General features: G+C 38.9%; 1 protein-coding gene across 4 annotated transcripts in view; it reads left to right on the top strand.

Moving 5' to 3' along the window:
- LOC143025511 (ral GTPase-activating protein subunit alpha-2) overlaps positions 1–15115 on the top strand; it is a 148020-nt gene extending 132905 nt beyond the window's left edge. For all 4 annotated transcript variants that reach the window (XM_076185291.1, XM_076185289.1, XM_076185290.1 and 1 more), the window contains 2 exons: positions 1341–1517; positions 8062–15115. In XM_076185291.1, coding sequence (XP_076041406.1) covers positions 1341–1517; positions 8062–8381 — 497 coding nt within the window. In that variant the 3' untranslated portion in view covers positions 8382–15115. The remainder of the gene's footprint in view (positions 1–1340; positions 1518–8061) is intronic.
- Positions 15116–22652: the final 7537 nt, after the last annotated feature.

Genomic DNA, 22652 nt, shown 5'->3' with positions numbered 1-22652 from the left:
CTTCAGGAGTGGATGGAGGTCGACAATGAAGAAGCTATCACCCCCACACTAACTGACGACGAAATCATTCAGGCAGTGATTGAGGAGAAGCATGGTAAGGAAACAGAAGCTGATAGTGAAGAGGAAGATGACCCAGAGCCAAGAGTAGCGTGGAAAGATGCCACTAAAGGATTGGCAACATTTATCAAGTTTGCGGAGCAGTGCACCTACATGGGGACTCAGGACGTGATGTCTCTTCACTGTTATCAAAATGAATTTTTAATGCAGAGAGACAAACATTCTAAACAAAGAGATATACGTGATTTCATGAAAATAAATAAAGATAAATAAATATGAATATACTGGTAAATAAACAACAAAAGTGAAGCCATTGAATGAATTTTATTTAAGTACTCTATGAATAAAGGCAATAAATGTATTTTTTTAATATTCCTTCTCGTAACCGGGATTTCCCCTTTCCGGCACGTCTTTGGTCCCACTCGTGCCGGTTAAAAGAGCTTATACTGTATATATCTATATACCAAAAGGCTTCTTTCCCATTCTGAGAGAGATAGTCAGACAAGGCATGCACCCATCCCATACCACTCCAATACTCATTTGTTTCTCCTTTACCATGGCTCCTTGAGGATGAAAGGCCATTCCTTCCCACTGTCCAGGTCAGAAACAGTGCAGCAAGACACAGCTTCTGCATAACAGGACCCAACGAAGATGGTTTATTCCCACCACTTTATTTACATGGTTACCCTTCCTATTCATCCCCTCGTGTGAAAATAAAGAAGACAAGCTGAAATCCCTTCCGACCATGTCAGTTTAATATCCATTCACAACCATTCTTCACTCGTACCAATCTTGTGCTCCCTTCCCTGCTCAACAGACATTTCTCTGTAGCTTATCCTAATCCCCACACCTCCATTGCTTGCTGCACTTTAACTTAAAATATTGAAATATTGAAACTATCCACCTTCTCAAACTTCTTTCCCACAACATTTACGTCCAACTTACTGCCACCCTCTCCCCTTGTACAACTCATCACCTTGCTTTTGCTTACATTTATTTTCAGCTTCCTCCTCCAGTCACATACCTTCCCAAACTCTGTTATTAATTGCCTTAGACCCTCCTCTGACCCAGCCATAAGCACAGTGGTAATGGCAAACAACTGGCTCATCTTCCACTTCCTTCAACCCTCTTTAACCATCTCCAATCCTCTCCCCATCACCCTTGCATTTACCTCCCATGCCACCCTATCCATGTACATATTGAACAGTCAATTTGTTTATTTTGTATTAATTGATTTATATTTTCATTCATTCAAAATTCATATCTGTCGATTTAATTTACAGGAACTTCTTTTTCGTCAAGAATGTATGATGTTGGTGGAGGAGCAAGTGGTGGTGGCTCAGCTCTTGCAGCTGCATTATTAGATGGACCAGCAACCCCAACCCCTCACCCCCACTTAGTTTCAAGACCCACCAGCTATTCAACAGGAGAGCAGCATCACCTTCGAGAAAAGGCACGGCGTGAGTACCATATCAGAATTTATGGTTATTTTCATGTCATCTAGGAGGAGCCAAGATAAGAGGGAGGGAGGGGGGTGAATGGGAGTGGAGTATGTGGGGATAGAATAGGTGGGAGTGGATTTTATGCCTTTGTTTTTTTGCTACCTCCTTTGTAAAGGTGAAAAATACTTTGGTACATATATATATATGTATGTACATTATTCTTATCTACAGTAACCACAGCCTCAACTAAATGACAGGAACACAATTCTACACCAGAACCCTTAACACCACAAACCCATCACACTGTCTCACAATCACCACCAATAGAATGCAACAAAAAACTACACCAGCAGCATACTACTCAAACATTTATAATTGCATACCACCAGCACCACACAAAACATCCACACTCAGATCACCAAACAAACCATTTATGACAGACCACCAAACTCAATACTCTACCAGTAACCCCCAGATATAAGCTATCTATCTAACTGCTCTTTTATCTATACATGCATGACTTACCCACACCAGACACCTCAGAAATACAAATCTCTTCCTACGCAGACGACATAACAATCACATGCACACATCGTAACACAGACAAAGCTGCAGAAATAATCCAGCCATACCTTGATACACTCAACACATGGTTCATCACAAACAGACTCAAAACAGCTCCAACCAAATCTACAGCAACACTTCTCACCAACTGGACAAAAGAACACAAATACATACTTCATCTCTACATCAACAACACTCTAATACCACACACAAACACACCGAAAATTCTTGGTGTAACATACGATACATCCATGTCTTTCAAACAACACATCACAAACATAAAAAACAAATGCACACCTAGACTTAACGCACTTAAGTCAATCACTGGAACAACATTTGGACAAAACAAAGAAACTAATACAACAATATACAAACAATGCATACGCTCAGTGATGAATTATGCGTCCTGCATGGGCTCCTAATCTCAGTGAGACACACCACAACACCCTTCAGATCATACAAAACAAAGCCCTAAAAACAATTACAGGCTGCACAAATACAACACCTACAGACCATTTACACCATGAAACAAAAGTCCTCAAAGTCAAGGATCACCTCGACATGAGAGGCACACAAACACTTGCTGCAGCCACCACAAACACATCACACCCACTACACTACATAGCAGAACACCCACACACACCAAGAAACATTAAAACAACACCCAAAGACCTTTATCACACACAGATACTCTCTTCTCTTCCTCCACAACCACCAAATACCAGCCTCCGAAAACATATTCATAATCATATCACTCACCGCTCCATTAACACACTGAAAGACAACACACTGCTGCATGCCAGACCCCCTGATATCCACCCATCTGAATCCTCTCTCCCGCGAAAGGACAGAGTCCACCTGGCCAGACTGCGGTGCAGCCACCACCCAGCACTTCTTAGCTACCAGAAGAGGCTGGATGACTGCATTGTGAACAGCTGCCCAGGATGTAACACTTCACCCCATACCATACAACACATAATGGAAGACTGCATTATACACAATCATGCACGCAAACAACACAACATACACTCTATAAAGGATTTGTGGGAAAACCCAGTTTCGGCTGTGGCATTCCTTGGGGAGACGGGACTGCTCGGACAGACAGTCTAGGGAACGACAACAACAACAACAACTGGCATCAGAAAAACCAGACATAATGAGAATAGTAGAAACCAAACTAAAAGGTAATGTACCACCTAACACTTTGGGACAAGGACTGTACAACTATTGGATGAAGAATAGAAAGGAAAAACAAGGAGGGGAGTACTATTTCTGACCAGGAAAGACTTAAATGTGACAAAGTTAACAGAAGGAAAAAACAATGTAGAATCAATCATAATAAAAGTAGAAAACAACCTCATGAAAAGTAGAAAATTTGTAGTAGATATGTGCCCCCTAAAACACAGTCCTGGACAGAACACAATCATTCCAAATTGTTGGAGGATACTAAACATGAACTAACTGATATACTGAAAGGAGGAAATACAGTAATTATGGGTGATTTTAACTCAAAAGAAATATGTGGGAAGAAATGACAGTGAGGAGTGGAGAGGATATATGGGGCAGCATACTACTCGATATGACCATTGAATACACACTCAGTGGATAAAGGAAAATACCAGATACAGAAACAATGAGGAACCTTCGAGATTGGATTTAATACTTGCGTGAGAACAATAGATTGTAGACAGAATAGATTACAAAATACCAATAGGAAAGAGTGACCATGTACTGATAGAATTTGAACTAAAAGAGCAAAAGGACCTAAGAAGAAAGGAGAAACATAGAATAGGAAGACCAATGTACAACAAAACGAATTTTGAGAAACTTAAAAAATTCTTTTGTAATGCAAACTGGCAAAAATTCCTAAATGAAGAAACAAGGATGGAAGAGAAATGGAATATACTAAAAGAAATTTATAATAAGGGTGCAATCAAATATGTACCACAACAAAAGCAAGAAAGAACATACATAAAGAACTGGTACAACAAAAAATGTAGTGAAGCTAAGGATAAAAGAGACAAAGCATGGAAAAAATGGAAAAAAGACCCAAAAACGAGCAAATGGCAAACATACATCAAACAAAGAAACGATTATGTAAAAATATGCAGAGAAGAGAAAAAGGAAATAATAGAAAAATGCAAAGAACAACTGAAACTATTTTACAGATATGTGAACGGTAAACTAAAAGACAAGCAAGAAATAAAAAAACTGTGCCAAGGAAGTCATGAATATACAGAAGAACAGGAAATGGCAGAAGTTATGAACAACCACTTCAAATCGGTATTCACAATTGAGAACACACCTAACTGTGAGGGAATAGAGAGACAGAAATCCCCCCCAATGAAGGAAATAACTGTAACAAAGAAGGAAATTAGCAACCAAGTAAAAAACCTTGATGTCAGAAAATCACATGCTCTGGATGGAATTGCAACTTGGATACTAAAAGAATGTGTAGAAGAATTAACAGATAAGATACACACTATAATCAAATGCTCGCTCAAAGAAGGAAAGGTACCACAAGACTGGAAAAATGCAAACATTGTACCAATACATAAAGGAGGAAACAAAGAAAATCCAACTAACTACAGACCGGTCTTCCTAACAAGCACAGTAGCTAAAATATGTGAGAAAGTGATCTAAAGTAGATGGGTTAAACACCTGGAAGAAAAATCTATACTAAATCCAAACCAATGTGGATTTAGACAAGGAAGATCATGTACAGCAAACCTGATCTGCTTCTACTTGAGACTAATAGATATAATAGAAGGGATGGATGGGCAGACTGTGCCTATCTAGACCTACAAAAAGCATTTGACAAAGTACCACACAAGAAATTAATAAGAAAATTAGAATTCAATAAGTGGCATCGCAGGTAAACTATTAGAATGGATGGAAGACTTCCTGACTAGGAGAAAAATGAGGGTAGTAATTAGAGACAAATACTTGAAATGGGAAGAAATGATAAGTGGTGTTCCACAAGAGTCGGTGCTGGCTCCAATCATGTTTACCATATACATAAATGACATGGATGAAGGAGTTGAATGTTATATGAATTTCTTCACAGATGACACAAAAATATTGAAGAAAGTAAGAACAGAAGAGGACTGTGATTCAATACAATCAGACCTAGACAAAATCTGGAAATGGAGTCAAAAGTGGGAAGTGAACTTCAATATCAAGAAGTGTAGCATAATGGAGTTTGGAAAAAGTAAAAACAGAATTTCAAAAAATTATAAAATTGGTGAGGGAGAAATCAAGAAAGTGAACTCTGAAAGGGACCTTGGAGTAATAATCAGCAAAGATGTGACACCGGACAAACATATAAACAAAATAGTTGGAGAAACCTTCAACCTATTAAGGTCAATGAAAGTGGCATTTGATTACTTGGATGAAGAAATTATTAAAAAAAATATTAGTTACATTGATTAGACCAAAACTGGAATACGCAGTGACTTTATGGTCACCCAGTACTAAAAAGAATATAAGAAAACTAGAAAGAATACAGAGAGCAATGACAAAGTTGGCACCAGCTCTTTCCAAATTAACATACGAACAAAGATTATCGAAATTGGAACTACCAACACTGGAGCAGAGAAGAGAAAGAGGTGATCTACTGACTATATTTAGAATCATGAAAGGAATGGAAATCCTTGATAGGAATGATTTACTAAAAAATGACAGTGGAAAAACAAGAGGTCATGAAAAGAAACTCAAAAAGGATAACTATAGAAGAGATCGGAAAAAGAATAGCTTCCCACACAGAGTACTGGATACCTGGAATAACTTAGATAAAGAAACAGTGTGTGCAAATACTATTCAAGATTTTAAGAAAAAACTTGATGCTGAAAGATACAAAGATGGGTCACCACGAGCATAGCTCCCTTCCCGTATAATACAACTAGGTAAAATACCTATAAACCAAGAGATCCCCTTACAAGGGAGGTAGCCAGCCAATGCACAAACCCACTGTTATCCATTCCACTCCTATCCACTACCTATTGTTTCCTTATCATCATAGCTCCTCATGGATGAAGGGTCATCCCTGTCTTCCACCCACTGCATGGGTCAGAAGCAATGCAGCAATGCTCCAACCCTAAACACACCCAGATCACAAAGCAAGTTCTCCAAAATAGAGCCCCCAAGCTCAGTACTACATCATACTCCCCCATACAATAGCCTTACTGAGAACTGCTCTCCCAGCAGACAAGAATTACTGTGGCACAGTTGTATTCAAGCCACCACCCAGCACTAAAGAAGTATCAAGTGAGAATTGGTCTGGTCACAAATTCAATTTGTCCCAGATGCAGTTACCTCCCAGTAGATATTGAACACCTCATCCTATACTTCCCATGTTGTCACCCTATCCAGACAGCAACAACATATCCTCATTGAATGACATGTGGGCCAAACTGGAGGCCATTATTGGTTAACTGAGGGCTGTAGGTCTGTTTCAAGAACAACCCAAGGCATTGAACTGATTGATCTGCAACAACCTTTCCATCAATATTCCACCATACTTCATCCAAAATCACACACACACAGGTCATAAAACAAATACATATAACTAGACCAACTTCACCAAACATACATACATATACCAAAGGCTTTTTTCCTCTTGATAAGGGAGATAGCAAAAAAAAACAAGGCCATAAAATCCACTCCCACCCATTCCATTCCTATCACACTCCACTCCCTTCCACTTTCTTCCCTCCCTCTTATCTTGGCACCTCCTAGATGACGGGTCATCCCTGCATCTCGCCCACTGCCCAGGGTCAGAAGCAGTGTCACAAGACACAGCACATCCACAGCAAGGCTGCTTCATTAAATTGGTGACCTCCCCTCTCTGTCCCCTCATGCAGAAAAGGAGAAGACAGAAATCCCTTCGGGCTGCATCAAATTATTTCCCACACTTACTCCCTCACCCCCCATCCCCCACCCATTCCACCACATGCATCACAGCATCATCCATATACAACTATTCTCCATCCACCCCTGTCTCCTGTCCTCTCCTGTCATTCCTCTTTCTCAAAACCCCTTTTACCCCTTCCATCCATCTCATCTTAGGTCGACCCCTCATGTTCACTCCTTCCAACTCTGGCTTCCACATCTCTTTTACTAGTCTTTCTTCACTCATTCTTTCCATGCTGTTGGCACAATCACCCCTTCATACAACTAGGTAAATACAATCTCCTCTTAGCATCCATTCCCAAATGTCTATTTCTCATTACACTTTTTAATCCCCCAAGGCATTTACTCGCTTCTATCAATCTACATTCTACCTCCACTCCTCCCTTTCCCACCACATTCACACCCAAGTATCTAAAACTATCCACTTCCTCCAGTCTCTCTTCCTTAATACTCACTTCCAGTCTGCTTCCATTTTCTCCCCATGTATATCTCATCACCTTAATTTTACCCACATTTATCTTCAACATCCTTCTTTTGCACACTTTCCCAAACTGTGTCACTAACTTCCTCAATCCCTCCACTGATCCTGCTACAAGCGAAGTGTCATCCGCAAACAACAGCTGGCTTATCTCCCACTTTTCTCCATTTTCTTTAATCATCTCCAATCCCAGGCCCACTACCCTTGCATTTATCTCTTGTAACACCCCATCCATGTATAAATTGAACAGCCAGGGCAACACAACACATCCCTGACGAAGTCCCACCTTTACCTCAAATACCTGGAATTAATCCAGAATAGAAATCACTTCCAAGGTATATAAGAGCAACAGGAGCATACAATCAGATCATCACCCAGTACTAAAGTAGCTCCAATGCAGATTTGACTTGGCATCAGTTAGCAAGTGTCCCAAATGGAATCACCACATAGAAAATTCAAAACACATTGTCATACACTGCCCTGCTTTCACTCTCTACAAACAACATCATAGAATTACTTCACTAGGAGAACTCAAAATGTATTATCTTACACTAATAGATTGATTAATTGAGGGTGAATTTTTCTTCAATTATTTTAATTTTTTTGCAGATATTTTGATGCCAGATGCCTTCACAGACCATAGTACTTCAAATTCTTCAGTATCCTCCCCAAGAGGTAACAAGAAATTGTCCTTCAAATCCAGTCGCAAAGTGTCCTCCAATGTTCATGGTGTGTCTCTTGCACCTCCAACACAACCAACACCTGTGTCCTCAACGGCCAGTCCTGGTGGACCCACACCCAGTTACTCTCATACTCAACATTCCTCTTGCCATCCACAGTCTACCCCACCTGAAAGCCCACTACCTCCTCCAAGAAAACCCAAAGATGGAGGAGGAACAGCAGCAGCATTGCCCGCAAGAAACAAATGAGGTTGGCCCAAAACCTTGACCTGTGGTAGAAATGATTGTCCACTTGGTCACACTGTTTCTGGGTATTGTTATCTTTACTTTCCATTCTGTTTCAATAACAAGGAAGGAGAGGAGGAGAAGGTTACAATTCTTTATCCATAAGTAATATATTTCCATAGAATAATTGTGATGCAGAAGTTCATGAAATGGCTTAACATGCAAAGGGATATTCATATGTCATTTAATGACCATAGACATGGTCTGAATTGCACTTCTAGTATTGAATATATTGTGTATATGCATATGTGAGTATTTGTGTACATACACATATACACACACAACACATGATCCAGGACCATGGTGAATCACACACACACACACACACACACACAAAAGCTTCCAAACTATCAACATCTTCTCACTTGAGCTATGTTGGCTGCCAAAGAAGATGAAAATTCTTAATAGTGTAAGGAAAATGGGATGCCTGGTTTGTATTGAATGGGAGAAGAGCAATTGTGATTACCCAAAATAATTTCTCTGCAGTGATAGTTTAATTTAATAAGAGAAAATGCAAGAAATAAAAACAATGTTGCCAAAGCACAATGTAAACAGAGGTCTAAAAACACCAGCAAGATTTAAACTGTATAATGAAGACTCCTTTTCCGGTTTTGGTAAGTATGAAAGAAGAAATTTGAGTTGAATCTTAGACATGGAAAGGGAAATGAGTAATAATAGAAAATGGTGGGCAAACGAAGTCATTGAACTAAGAAAGGAGGTTGTAGAATTAATGGAATGTTTAACAAATTCAAGATAATAAAAAATTATATGTGTTCACCTTGGTCTTTGGGTCACATGTTGGACCCGTGATCGACAGCTATTTCCCTCCAGGAAGAGAGCTCAGAGTTCGTATGACTGATCTATGGGTAATGCTGTGACCTTACACACACACACCCACACACACCCACCCCCAAGTCCCTGCCCACAAGAGTTGGAGTAACAACTCGAAGTGCAGCAATACTGAAATTATTTCAGCCCAGGGCAGGATTCAAACCCAGACCACTGTAGTGACAGTCGGGGACTTTACCAACCGCACCACCGAGTCATGTAATAGAAGTTAAATGTGAAAATAAAAAAATGAAGATTAATGAGACTACCAATAGTGATAACTTGAAAAAAAGAGGTAAATAACAAAATACAAGAAATGACTGAAAGAATTAAAGAAAACATAGGTGAGGAAAGTATGCTAAATATTAAGAAATTAAAGGAAAACAGAGAAAATTAAGAAATTGCCTTTAAAGAAATAGTATGACAACAGATGCAGGAAAATGCAAAAGGTACAATCATTCAAGTAATTAAAAAAAAGGCAAATTGGGTTAGAGATACAGTGGATAGAAAAAAAAATTATTGTATATGGAGTAAGGATAAAACATGGTCTGGTGAGGTACATGAGAGAAAAAGCAGAAAAAGAAATGGCAATATTAACTCTAAAAGAAATGCAAGGTGGTGACCTGGAAGTAGAGAAAGATATAGAAGTATATAGAATGAGACAATATTCTAAGGAAAGAAATTGACCACTAAAGATAAAACTAAGATCGTAAATGGTAGTAGAAGGCATATTAGAGAAAGCAAATAAGTTGGCAAGGAGTAAACACTACAACAAGATATGGACAAAAAGAGAAATGAGTGTTGAGAAAATAATAAAAGATGAAGCTAAGGAAAAAACACGAAGAGAATGGAGACTGAAAGCAAATAGTTCTATTGGAGGGTCATAGACATTAGGATGAGAAAATGGTACATCGGAATGGGCAAAACAAAAAGAGAAAACAAGATGAAGAAAGAAAAAATTAAAAATGGCCTACAGACACTCCTCAACTTACATTTTAGTTACGTTCCGAACGGCCAAACATTACGTGAAAATGAACGTAAGTTGTTACTGTACGTTCCAATAATGTATGACCGTTCATACTGTACTATACATCCATAAATTCTATTACCGTATCTTATAAAACACCCCTAAATGATTAATTATAAACATAACATTGTAAAATAATAACATTAATTTCAAATAAATTAAATTCAAGCAACATAAAGTGAGATGGAGGAGGAGAAGGAGGAGGGGGAGGAGGAGGAGGAGGCAAGGCACATTCAGTCTGTCATTTGTGCCATGTAAACAAGGGATGCAGAATCATGCGTAAGTATCGTTTGAACGTGTCGTACTACGGAGAGAGCGCTAAACTCAAAAATTCACTAAAAAAAAATTATTATTATTATTATTATTACTATTATTATTATTTTTTTATTTTTTCCAGTCAGGTCAAACTTAAAATCGAAAAAACGTAAAACGAATGAACATAAGTAGAGGAGCGTCTGTACTAACATTGACGGATTAATCGCACGATTGAATGAACTAAATGACTACCTGTCAGATGAAAAACCAATCATAATGGGAATTGTGGAGACAAAATTAAAGGTTCCAATACCACCTAATAGTGTTGGATACGTGTTATACAATTATTGGATTAAAAACAGAAACAAGAAACAGAGAGGAGGAATCATGTTCTTGGCCAATAAAAACTTGAATGTGACAAAAGTTACTGAGGGTAAAAACAATGTGGAAATGATCATGATAAATGTCAAAGACAGAAACATTAGAATTAGAAAGTTTGTGGTTATTTATGTGCCCCCAAAAATGGGCTCTTGGAAAAAGAATGAGCATTCAAAAATGTTATAAGATATAAGGCACTCATTAAACGAGATACTAAAGGACAGAGGTAACTTGGTTCTTATGGGAGACTTTTAACTGAAAAGAAATCTGTTGGAAGGAGATGACAGTGAAGGGTGGAGAGGACCTATGGAGAAATGTATCTTTTTAGGGAGATCTGGACAAAGTCTGGAATTGGAGTAAAAAGAACGAAGTGAATTTCAACATTAAAAAATGTAGTATAATGGAATTTGGAAAAAGCAAAAATAGAATAGCCGGTAAATACAAAATTGGAACAAAAGAAGTTACTAAAGCAAATTCAGAAAGAGATCTAGGAGTGATCATTTTAAATGACATGACACCAGACAAACATGTAAACAAAATAGTTGGAGAAACCCACAACTTAATTAGATCAATGAAAGTGGCCTTTGACTACATGGACAAGAAAATGGTGAAGAAAATCCTAGTTACACTGATAAGACCAAAATTAGAGTATGCAGCATCACTATGGACACCCAGTGCAAAAAAAAAACAAAGAAACTAGAAAGAATTCAAAGAGCACTAACAAAGATGGCACCAACACTCAGCATGTTGACATACGAACAAAGATTGGACAAACTAAACTTATTAACTCTGGAGCAAAGAAGAGAAAGAGGCAATTTGATATCCATATACAGAATTATGAAAGGGATGGAAATCCTTGACAGGGATAATCTACTTAAAGGGGACAGAAGAAATACAAGGGGACACAAGAAGAAACCTAAGAACAGTTACAGAAGAGATCTGAAAAAGAATAGCTTTCCACATAGAGTGATAGATACATGGAATAAATTGAAAGAGAAAACAGTGAGTGCTAAAACTATACATGACTTTAAGAAAGAACTGGATGTGGAAAGATACAACTGTGGATCCCTACGAGCATAGATCTTCTGCAAAATACAACTAGGTAAATACACTCACAGACACACACAGAGTGATAGATATATGGATCAAATTGGATGAAAAATCAGTATGTGCAAACACAATACAAGAATTTAAAAACAAACTAGATCTTGTGAGATACAAAAACGGGTCACCACGAGCATAGCTCCCCTCCCGTATAGTACAACTAGGTAAATACACACACACAACACGTGATCCAGGACCATGGTGAATCACACACACACACGCACAACTAAGAAGAAGGCCCTAATACTTTCAAAACTGTCATATGAGGAGAGATTTCAAAACTGGAATTACTGACTCTGTAACAAAGAAGAGAAAGAGATGATTTGCTAACCATCTATAGAATCATGAAAGGCATGGAAGTCCTTGAAAGGGAAGACTTACTAAATTGGGATAAGAGAAATACAAGAGGAGAGTTATAGAAGAGACCTAAAAAAAACAGCTTTCCACACAGAGTGGTGGATGTCTGGAACAAACTGGATGAAAAAATAGTGTTTGCAAACACTATACATGAATTTAAGAGCAAACTAGACACTGCGAGATACAAAGATGGGACACCACAAGTGTAGCTCCCTTTCCCGTAAGATACAACTAGGTAAATACACACACACACACGGCAAGGGCCTCTTCTCCCTTATTAGGGAGGTAGCCAGCTAAGTCTATATATTTATATAGACGACCAATGGCTGGTACCTGCAAGTGATGGTCCTGCAAGGCAGATATTAGAAAGAATGTCTCCTTGCCACACATCAACACCTTCAAATCCATCAGGAGGTGTATTTCTGAGAACTGGTAAGATCTTTGGACTGGGCCCAAGATATATGTGTGTGTGCTCATATATATATATATATTATTTATATATACATGCATATATACATATCTCTTTTCTCTCTTCTTTGCACTCTCTCTCTCATTCTCTCTCTTTCTCTCGACTTCAATTACTTTTCTTCTACTTGTTTTACATAAGGAGAGTTGACAACTAGCCGCAGTTCCCCTTCTGTTATTACTATAAGCCAGTGATATGAAAATATCTCTAATACATCACAGCATTTCCCAGCTGTTGCAGGGCTGTGGGTTTCCAGTAATCTTGAGTCAATATTGATGTTTTGTTAATAGCATTCTAGATAAAAGTAAAGCCTTGGAATTACAAGATAAAATTATTTGTTCTGAAGGATATAAAGATGAAAAAATGTCTACTAAAACCAGTGACAGGTACTTGCAAGTAGCAGTCCTGCAAGACGAACATCAGGAAGAATCATCACTTTGCCACCAGCCTTCAAAACCTGTCAACACCTTCATCTCCATCAGGAAGACTGACATTCCCCAAATTGGGCCCAAGATCTCTATCAGCTTTGACTTTATTTCCTTGTTTCATATAAAGAGACCTGACAATTGGTGGCTGTTCCTCTCCTAATCTATAAGCCAGTGACAGAAACATCCCACAACAATACAACACTGACACCAGTCCAATGTTTATTACCAGAAAGATGTATAGGAGGGCCCAGGGACCATTGCCTGCCTCTATAGGGCAGCGAGTATCCCATTAGTGAACTTCAGGTGACCATGATTATTATTATTCATATATCTAGCTTGTCATAAGTTAATTTTTTGCATTGAAAGAACATTTTTAAAGAATTCAGTGTTATATGTAAATTTATGTGAAATAGTTAATTAAATTTACCTGTAGAGAAATGTTAAAAATTAAGTTAATTTCAGTGTCAATTATGTTTTCACTTTTTCATTCATATCACAGATGATCAAGGTTTGACCAACTCAGAATTGCAGTAGGCCTTGTAAAGAATTAGAAAAGAATTCTGAAAGGCAAATCATGCTGCAAATTGCACTATCCAACATATACACTTTTGAATGCTGTAATCTCTGATTTTGTTTTACCTATAACCTAACCAGTAACTAAGCTAAGGATCTATTGTATATTTAAAGGGATTTTTTTTTGTCACATAAATAATTTCAGCTTGGAAAACAGTGTAGTTTTGGGTATATTTGTACTTAAACCTTGTTATAGCACTGATGGAATTCTATTACTAATCAAGTCTGTTCATCGACTCATGAGAGTTTGCAGAATGACTTGCTTTGAGCTTCAAATGGTCAGTGGTTCTACTGCATTGTGGTCAAACCACTAGCCCCCCTCCCCCTTTTCCCATGGCACTCCGTCAGTTGTTCTGTTACCTGTCAAGAGTCATCCAACAAATCCTACCAATTTTTATTCAGATTCAACCCTCTCCTGTTATTGTCTCATTTGGTAAGATGTTGAACACCTGAATTTTTATGTAAACGATTATCTCTTACTCATTGTAACTTACCCTTATCTTTGGTACACACCTATGGTAGCATACAATCAGATTTTCATATATTTTTATAAATTTGATATATGTAATGGGAGGAAGAATGTTGTGTAATGCTAGCTTATTTGGTTACTTTAAGTGAAGCTTGGAAGTTGGTAAGATAGTTAACATATCTGGAATGCAATCTTTCCCTATTGTACAGTAATGCCACTCAGTGCAAAGCTGTGGGGAAGGTTTTAATACTTGAATTTTAATTTAATGTCTTCAGAAGCTGTTCAAATCTAGACTATTATGCAATTTTTTTATTTGCCTTAAATTAATTTGATTGTACATGACCTTTAGTAAAGTAAGTTGTTACAGAATGTCACCTGAGACATAATTATCACATGTAACTGCTTTTAGCTTTCAGAGTTGTTTGACACAAAATTTGAACAGTTTATTACTCTCATAACTATGATAAAAGTACCAAAGATTTCTTTTATAATAGATCTGTTTCTTTGTAGATCAAGAGGTACTGTACTCTTCTAAGTGTATATATATACATATATATATATAAGATGTATTATGAAACATTCTCTGTAGAACACAGTCCTTATTGCTATGGATATGTGAAGTATTCTTGCAGCAATAGAAAACAAGCTTTTACTAACAGAAGTGGTGGTTGTGTTATTATGTTGTTATACACTACATTGTTAAGAGGGGTTAGAGTGTTGAGGTTAGGAATCATATGTGCACTTTGTTTTAATCCTGCTGCAGCAGATGATTTTCTATTAAAAGTTACCTGAATCATGAGTCAGTGGTTGTCATAGTTGATTTTTTTTATTCAGTGATATAGTATTCCTTATTTACTTTAGGAATTTCACCAATTGATGGAAAATTTATTTCTCCAAATGCATTATGAGGCTTTGTCCTTTGGCTTAAAACTGTTTATTATATGATTTGACATATTGGCAGCAACAGGCTCCCCCCTCCCCCTTTCTCTCACTCTCTCCCTCTTCTCTCTTCTCTTTTCTCTGTCTCTATCTTCTTCCTTCGTGCTCTCCCTCCCTTCTTCCTCCTTCTCCCCCTCTCTCTCTCCCTTCCTTCTTCTTCACCTTCCCTCTCTCTATTCCTTCCTCTCTCCCTCCCAATCTACCTCCCCCTCTACATTCCTTCCTTCTTCCTTCCCTCCCTCCCTTCCTCTCTCTCCATCTCTCTCTCTCTCTCTCTCTTTCTCTTTCTCTTTCTCTCTCCTTCCCTCTCCCTCTCCCTCTCCCTCTCTCTCTTCTCCTTCTTCATCTGCCAGTTCTTATTTTTTCCAAAGAGAGGCTTGTTGGAGAAAATCTGAATCACCTCCGGGTGCTGTGAGGAGGCCTGCTGGAGGCTAAAATTTCAAAGCATTTGATGTGTCCCAACCCTAGTTACACGTCACTTTATTTGAATATTTGTGGGGTATGGTCAGATTGCCTTATTTTGATTATTATTGTTATAGTTTTGTAGTACAGTATCAGATTTATTACATATATTGATAATGTAATATAGTTGTTTCATAGAATATCTCAACCCTTTTCTTGTGAATTACATTTTCCAAGAACATTCTTCAGGATTGTTATTTCAATATGAAATTGATCAATTGATATTTCAGGATAAATCTGACAGTGCTAATGTCAGAATTTATTTAATAGTTGTATTCCTTGAGTTTATTTTCTAAACACAATAAAGTTAGTTGATCATTTTATTCATTTTAGGGTATTCTGGAAATGGAACTCTGAAATGTGTTGATATTTTTAAGAGTAATCTAGCAGATGGCCAGTCCTTTTTCTCTTATATAAATCACAGATGTAAATAAATGTTGCATACATGTGACTGTAGATATATATGTTTACATCAAACCATCACATATCTACCTATATATGCACAACCTATGCATATTCATGAACACATGTGTTTGTCTTGTAGCAGGCAGACACAAACTATCACTCCCAGAAAGAAACAACAAAAATTGTGACATGGGAGGAAAAATATCTTGTGCCCCAGTGGGACCAAAGAATGGTACTTGCCTGCAAATAGTGGTCCTGTGAGACAGATGTCAGAAAATTGTCTCCCTGCTGCCAATCTTCAAAACCAGTCAACTTCCCCACCTCTATATGGAGACACAGGGCTGACATTTGGTTTCCATGCTAGGCCCAGAAGATCTTGTATTGCCTCTACCTTTCACAGTATCAAGCTGGTTTGAACATAAGAAAAAAAAGAAGAAAACACTAGCAAAGAGAGTGTGAAAAGAAGTGGATGAGCGGTAAGTTTAGAGGAAGACAAAAATAAGATAAATGGATGGGGTGAAAGAGGCTTTGGATGAACATAAAATGTCTGTCAAGCAGAAAAGTGAGAGTACAAAAGATAGGAACGAAAGGAAGGGTATTGTGAATAAATGAAAAGACATGGCCTGAAATGATGTTCTCATCTACATCATTTTTAGTGGATGAGGAAGGGGATTACCATGAAAGATTATTAACAAATTCATACATATACCAAAGCCTTTTTCCCCTTTATAAGGGAGGTAGCCAAAAAGCAAAGGCATAAAAACCACCCCCACCCATTCCATCCCCAACATACTCCACTCCCCTCCCTCTTATCTTAGCACCTCCTGGATGATGGGTCATCTCTACATCTTGCCCAGTGCCCTGGATCAGAAGCAGTGTTGCAAGACACAGCACATCCACAGCAAGGCCACTTCATTAAATCGGCGACCCCCCATCTCTATGGCTATGTTTCAATGATACTGTGATGCAAGGAAAGGAGGGAGTAAAGAATGGGGGGTTTAGGGGTGGTAATGTGTGAATATTGTGATGCAGCCTGAAGGAATTTCTCCCAGTCTTCTCTTTTTCTATATGAGGGGATGGAGAGGGGTTCACCAATTAAATGAAGCAGCTTTGCTGTGGACATACTGCATTGCTTCTGACCCAGAGCAGTGAGCAGGAAACAGGGATGAGCCTTCATCCATGAGGAGCTAAGATGAGAGGGAGGAAAGGGTGGTGGATGAGAATGGAATGGATGGGAGTGTGTGTGTGTGTGTGCCTTTTAACTTGGCTACCTCCCTTGTAAAAGGGGAAAAGCCCTTGGTATATAGATAGACATACATACACCAAGGGCTTCTTCCCCCTTACATAGGAAGTTGCTAGTCGAGGCATGTACCCACTCCCACACATTCCACTCCCATCCACCACCTTTCTTTCCCTCTTATCTTAGCTCCTTATCAATAGTCATCCCTGTCTCCTCCCCACTGTCTGGGTCAGAAGCAATGCAGCAAGAGACAGCACATCCACAGCAGGGCCACTTCACTTTCACAGCAACCGTTTCTCCTCATATTCTCATGAAAAAAAAAAAAGAGAGAGAGAGAAGACTGGGAGAAATCCTTTTGGGCCTCATTAAAACATTATCCATACACAACCAATCTCCACTCATCCCTACCCCCTGCTTTTTACCTTTTCTGCACAACAGACAGTTTCCTCATTCTCAAATCCCCTTTCACTTCATCCATCTCATACTCAGTCATCCCCTCAAGTTCAATCCATCCACCTCTGCTTTTCACACCTCTTTTGCTAATCTCTCTTCACACATTCTTTCCATGTGTCCAAACTGTCCCAATATAATCTTTCATCAGCTCTATCTGCCAGCTCCTTTTCCATCCCCACTTTCCTCATCACCTCATTTTCTCAGTCTAACCTTGTAATCCCTAACATACCTGTCAGACACTTTATCTCAAACACTCTGGATATGACCATTGAATATACAATGACTCAGTGGGTAAAGGAGAATACCATATATAGAAACAATGAAGAACTGCCAAGACTAGACATAATATTTACAACAGATCCTGAAATTGTAGATAAAATGGAATACAAGACACCAATTGGGACGAGTGACCACATATTGAGTTCAAATGAAGAGGAAATTGATTTGGGAAGAAATGAAAAACACAGAAATGGTAGACTAATGTACAACAAAATGGATTTTGAGAAACTGAAAACTTTCAAAAAGTGAATTGGGAAAACTTCTTTAAAGAAAAAACAAAGATGGAAGAAAAATTGAATATATTTAAATAAATTTTTAAAGAAAGAATAGATAAATATATACCAAACAAGAAACAGTGTACATTAAGTGCTGGTATAACAAAAAATGTAGTGAGGCAAAAGATAGAAGAGACAAAGCTTGGAAAAGATGGAAAAAAAAGGGTAAGTGGCAAATATATATCAAACTGAGAAATGAATATGTGAAAATACGCAGGGAAGAAAAACAAAACTATGAAAAAGACATAATAGATAAATGTAAGGATCAACCTAGATTATTCTACAGGTATGTGAATGGCAAATTGAAAAATAAACAATAAATAGTAAAACTGCATCAAGGAAATGAGGAATATATAGATGTAGAAATGGTGGAGGTTATGAACAAATATTTTAAGTCTGTATTCACAATAGAAAATGCACGTAACTGAGAAGAAGAAAAGGTAGAAGATCCCCCCAATGAAAGAAATATAACACAAAAAGAAATAAGGGACCAAATGATAAACCATGATGTCAGAAAATCACATGGTACGGACAGAATTGCAAATTGGATACTAAAAGAATGTATAGATGAGCTAGAGGACAAGATCTATAAGTTAATAGATTGCTCACTCAAGGAAGGAAAGGTACCACAAGATTGGAAAAATGCAAATATCATACCAATATATAAAGGGAGAGATATGGAAGACCCAACAAACTATAGGCCAGTCTCCCGTACAAGCACAATAGCTAAAATATGCGAAAAAGTTATCAAAAGTAGATGGATTAAACATCTGGAAGAAAACAAGATACTGAATCCAAAACAACTTCCCTTTAGACAAAGAAGATCTTGTGCCACCAACTTGATTTGTTTTTATTCAAGGCTAATAGACATAATACAAGAAAGGGATGAATGGGCTGATTGTGCTTTTCTAGATTTACAAAAGGCATTTGATAAGATACCACACAAAAAAAACTAATAAGAAACTTGAAACAACAGGAGGCGTACAAGGAAAATTAATTAAATGGAAGATTTCTTGAACAGGAGAAAAATGAGGGTGGTAAATAGACAGAAACTCAACCTGGGAAGAAATGATCATTGAAGTCTCACAAGGTTCAGTACTAGCTGTGATAATGTTTGCCATATATATAAATGACATGGATGAAGGTGTTGAATGTTATATGAAGTTCTTTGCAGATGATGCAAAACTACTAAAAAAAATAAATACAGAGAAAGATTGTGAATCACTTCAGAGAGATCTGGACAAAGTCTGGAAATGGAACCAAAAGTGGGAAGTGAAATTCTACATCAAGAAATGCAGTATAATGGAGTTTGGAAAAAGTAAGAATAGAATATCAGGGCAATATAAGGTTGGTACAAAAGAATCAAAAAAGTTAGCTCGGAAAAGGATGTAGTAGTAATTATTAGCAAAGACATGTCACCAGACAAGCATATAAACAAAATAGTCGAAGAAAAGTACAATTTACTAAGATCATTAAAGGTGACCCCCCCTCTCTCCGTCCCCCTTTGCATATAGGGCGAGGACGGGGAGAAATCCCTTCGGGCTGCGTCAAAATTTACTCACACATACTACCCCCCCCCCGCCCATTCCTCCTCATGCAGTCACAACATCATCCACATACAACCATTCTCCACTCACCTCTGTCTTCCGTCCTCTCCCTTCCTTCCTCAACAGACATTCCCCTCTTCCCCAAAGCCCCCTTCACCCCATCCATCCACCTCATCCTAGGACGTCCCCTCATGTTCACTCCCTCCACATCTGCCTTCCATACCTCTTTTACTAGTCTTTCTTCACTCATTCTTTCCATGTGTCCAAACCATCCTAATATTCTTTCATCAACCCTATCTCCCAAATCCTTTTTCACCCCTGTTCTCCTCCTCACCTCCTCATTTCTCACTCTATCTAGCCTAGTAACCCCCACCATACTTCTCAGACACCTCATCTCAAACACATTCAAACTCCTTCTCTCTTCTTCTCTTATGTTCCACGTTTCTGCCCCATACAGTGCTGTTGGCACAATCACTCCTTCATACAGTCTCCTCTTCGCATCCATTCCCAAATGTCTATTTCTCATTACACTCTTTAAACCACCAAGGCATTTACTCGCTTCTCTCAATCTACATTCTACCTCCACCTTCACTCTACCTTTTCCTGCTACACTTGCACCCAAGTATCTAAAACTATCCACTTCCTCCAGTCGCTCTCCCTTAATGTTCACTTCCAGTCTACTGCCACTTTCACCCCTTGTACATCTCATCACCTTACTTTTACCCACATTTATCTTTAGCTTTCTTCTATCACATACTCTCCCAAACTCTGCCTCCTGTCATCCAGGAGGTGCTCAGATGAGAGGAAGGGTGGGAGGGGTGTGGAGTGTTTTTAGGGATGAAATGGGTGGGAGTGTTTTTATGCCTTTCCCTTTTTGGCTACCTCCCTTGGAAGGGGGAAAAAGCCTTGGTATATGTATGTATGTATTAAAGGTGGCCTTTAACTACATGGATGAAGAAATGGTAAAGAAAATACTAATCACACTGATAAGACCAAGATTGGAGTATGCTGTAACACTTTGAACACCTAACACAAAAAGAATATAAAGAAACTAGAAAGAATCCAAAGAGCAATGACAAAGATGGCACCAACACTTTCAAAATTTACTTAAGAACAAAGATTGTCTAAACTGGAACTAACAACCCTGGAACAAAGAAGAGAAAGGGGAGATCTACTGGCCATTTACAGAATCATGAAAAGTATGGAAGCTCTTGATACATACATATACCATGGCTTTTTCCCCCTTACAAGGGGGGTAGCCAAAAAGAAAAAGGCATAAAATCATTCCCACCCATTCCATCCCTGAATACACTCCACACCCCTCCACCCTCCCTCTTAGCACCTCCTGAATGACGGGTCATCCCTGCACCCTGTCCACTGCCCTGGGTCAGAAGCAGTGTCGCAAGACACAGCACATCCACAGCAAGGCCGCTTCATTAAATCGGCGACCCCCCCCTCTCCATCCCCCCATTGCATAAAAGGAGAAGACGGGGAGAAATCCCTTCGGGCTGCATCAAATTTTGCTCACACATACTACCTCACCCCCCATCCACCCGCCCATTCCACCTCATTCTATCACAACATCATCCATATACAACCATTCTCCATTCACCCCTGTCTTCTGTCCTCTCCCGTCCTTCCTCAACAGACATTCCCCTCTTCCCCAAAGCCCCCTTCACCCCATCCATCCACCTCATCCTAGGACGTCCCCTCATGTTCGCTCCCTCCACATCTGCCTTCCACACCTCTTTTACTAGTCTTTCTTCACTCATTCTTTCCATGTGTCCAAACCATCCTAATATTCTTTCATCAACCCTATCTCCCAGCTCCTTTTCCACCCTTGTTCTCCTCCTCACCTCCTCATTTCTCACTCTATCTAGCCTAGTAACCCCCATCATACTTCTCAGACACCTCATCTCAAACACATTCAAACTCCTTCTCTCTTCCTCTCTTATGTTCCATGTTTCTACCCCATACAGTGCTGTTGGCACAATCACTCCTTCATACAGTCTCCTCTTAGCATCCATTCCCAAATGTCTATTCCTCATTACACTCTTTAATCCACCAAGGCATTTACTCGCTTCTCTCAATCTACATTCTACCTCCACTTTCACTCCACCTTTCCCTGCCACATTTGCACCCAAGTATCTAAACTATCCACTTCCTCCAGTCGCTCTCCCTTAATGCTCACTTCCAGTCTACTGCCACTTTCACCCCTTGTACATCTCATCACCTTACTTTTACCCACATTTATCTTTAGCTTTCTTCTATCACATACTCTCCCAAACTCTGCCACCAACTTCCTCAATCCCTCCTCCGATCCTGCCACAAGCGCAGTGTCGTCCGCAAACAACAGCTGGCTCACCTCCCACTTTTCTCCATTTTCTTTAACCATCTCCAATCCCTGACCCACTACCCTTGCATTTACCGCTCACACCACCCCATCCATGTATAAGTTGAACAGCCAGGGCGACATAACGCATCCTTGACGAAGTCCCACCTTTACCTCGAACCACTCACTCTCTCCATTCCCAATCCTGACACAAGCTCTACTATTCTCATAAAAACTCTTGACAGCTCCTAGAAGCTTTCCTCCTATCCCGTATATCTGCATGACCTCCCACAGTGCCTTCCTGTCTACCCTATCATAAGCCTTTTCCAGATCCATAAAAGCCCAAAAAACATCCTTCCCCTTTCCTATAGCTTTCTCACATATCTGTCTTACCACAAAGATCTGATCTACACAACCT

The sequence above is a fragment of the Oratosquilla oratoria genome, chromosome 5 (assembly GCF_046742065.1).
Source record: "Oratosquilla oratoria isolate Oo_2021 chromosome 5, ASM4674206v1, whole genome shotgun sequence".
Classification (NCBI taxonomy): domain Eukaryota; kingdom Metazoa; phylum Arthropoda; class Malacostraca; order Stomatopoda; family Squillidae; genus Oratosquilla; species Oratosquilla oratoria.
This window is presented reverse-complemented; position numbering and strand designations above follow the sequence as displayed.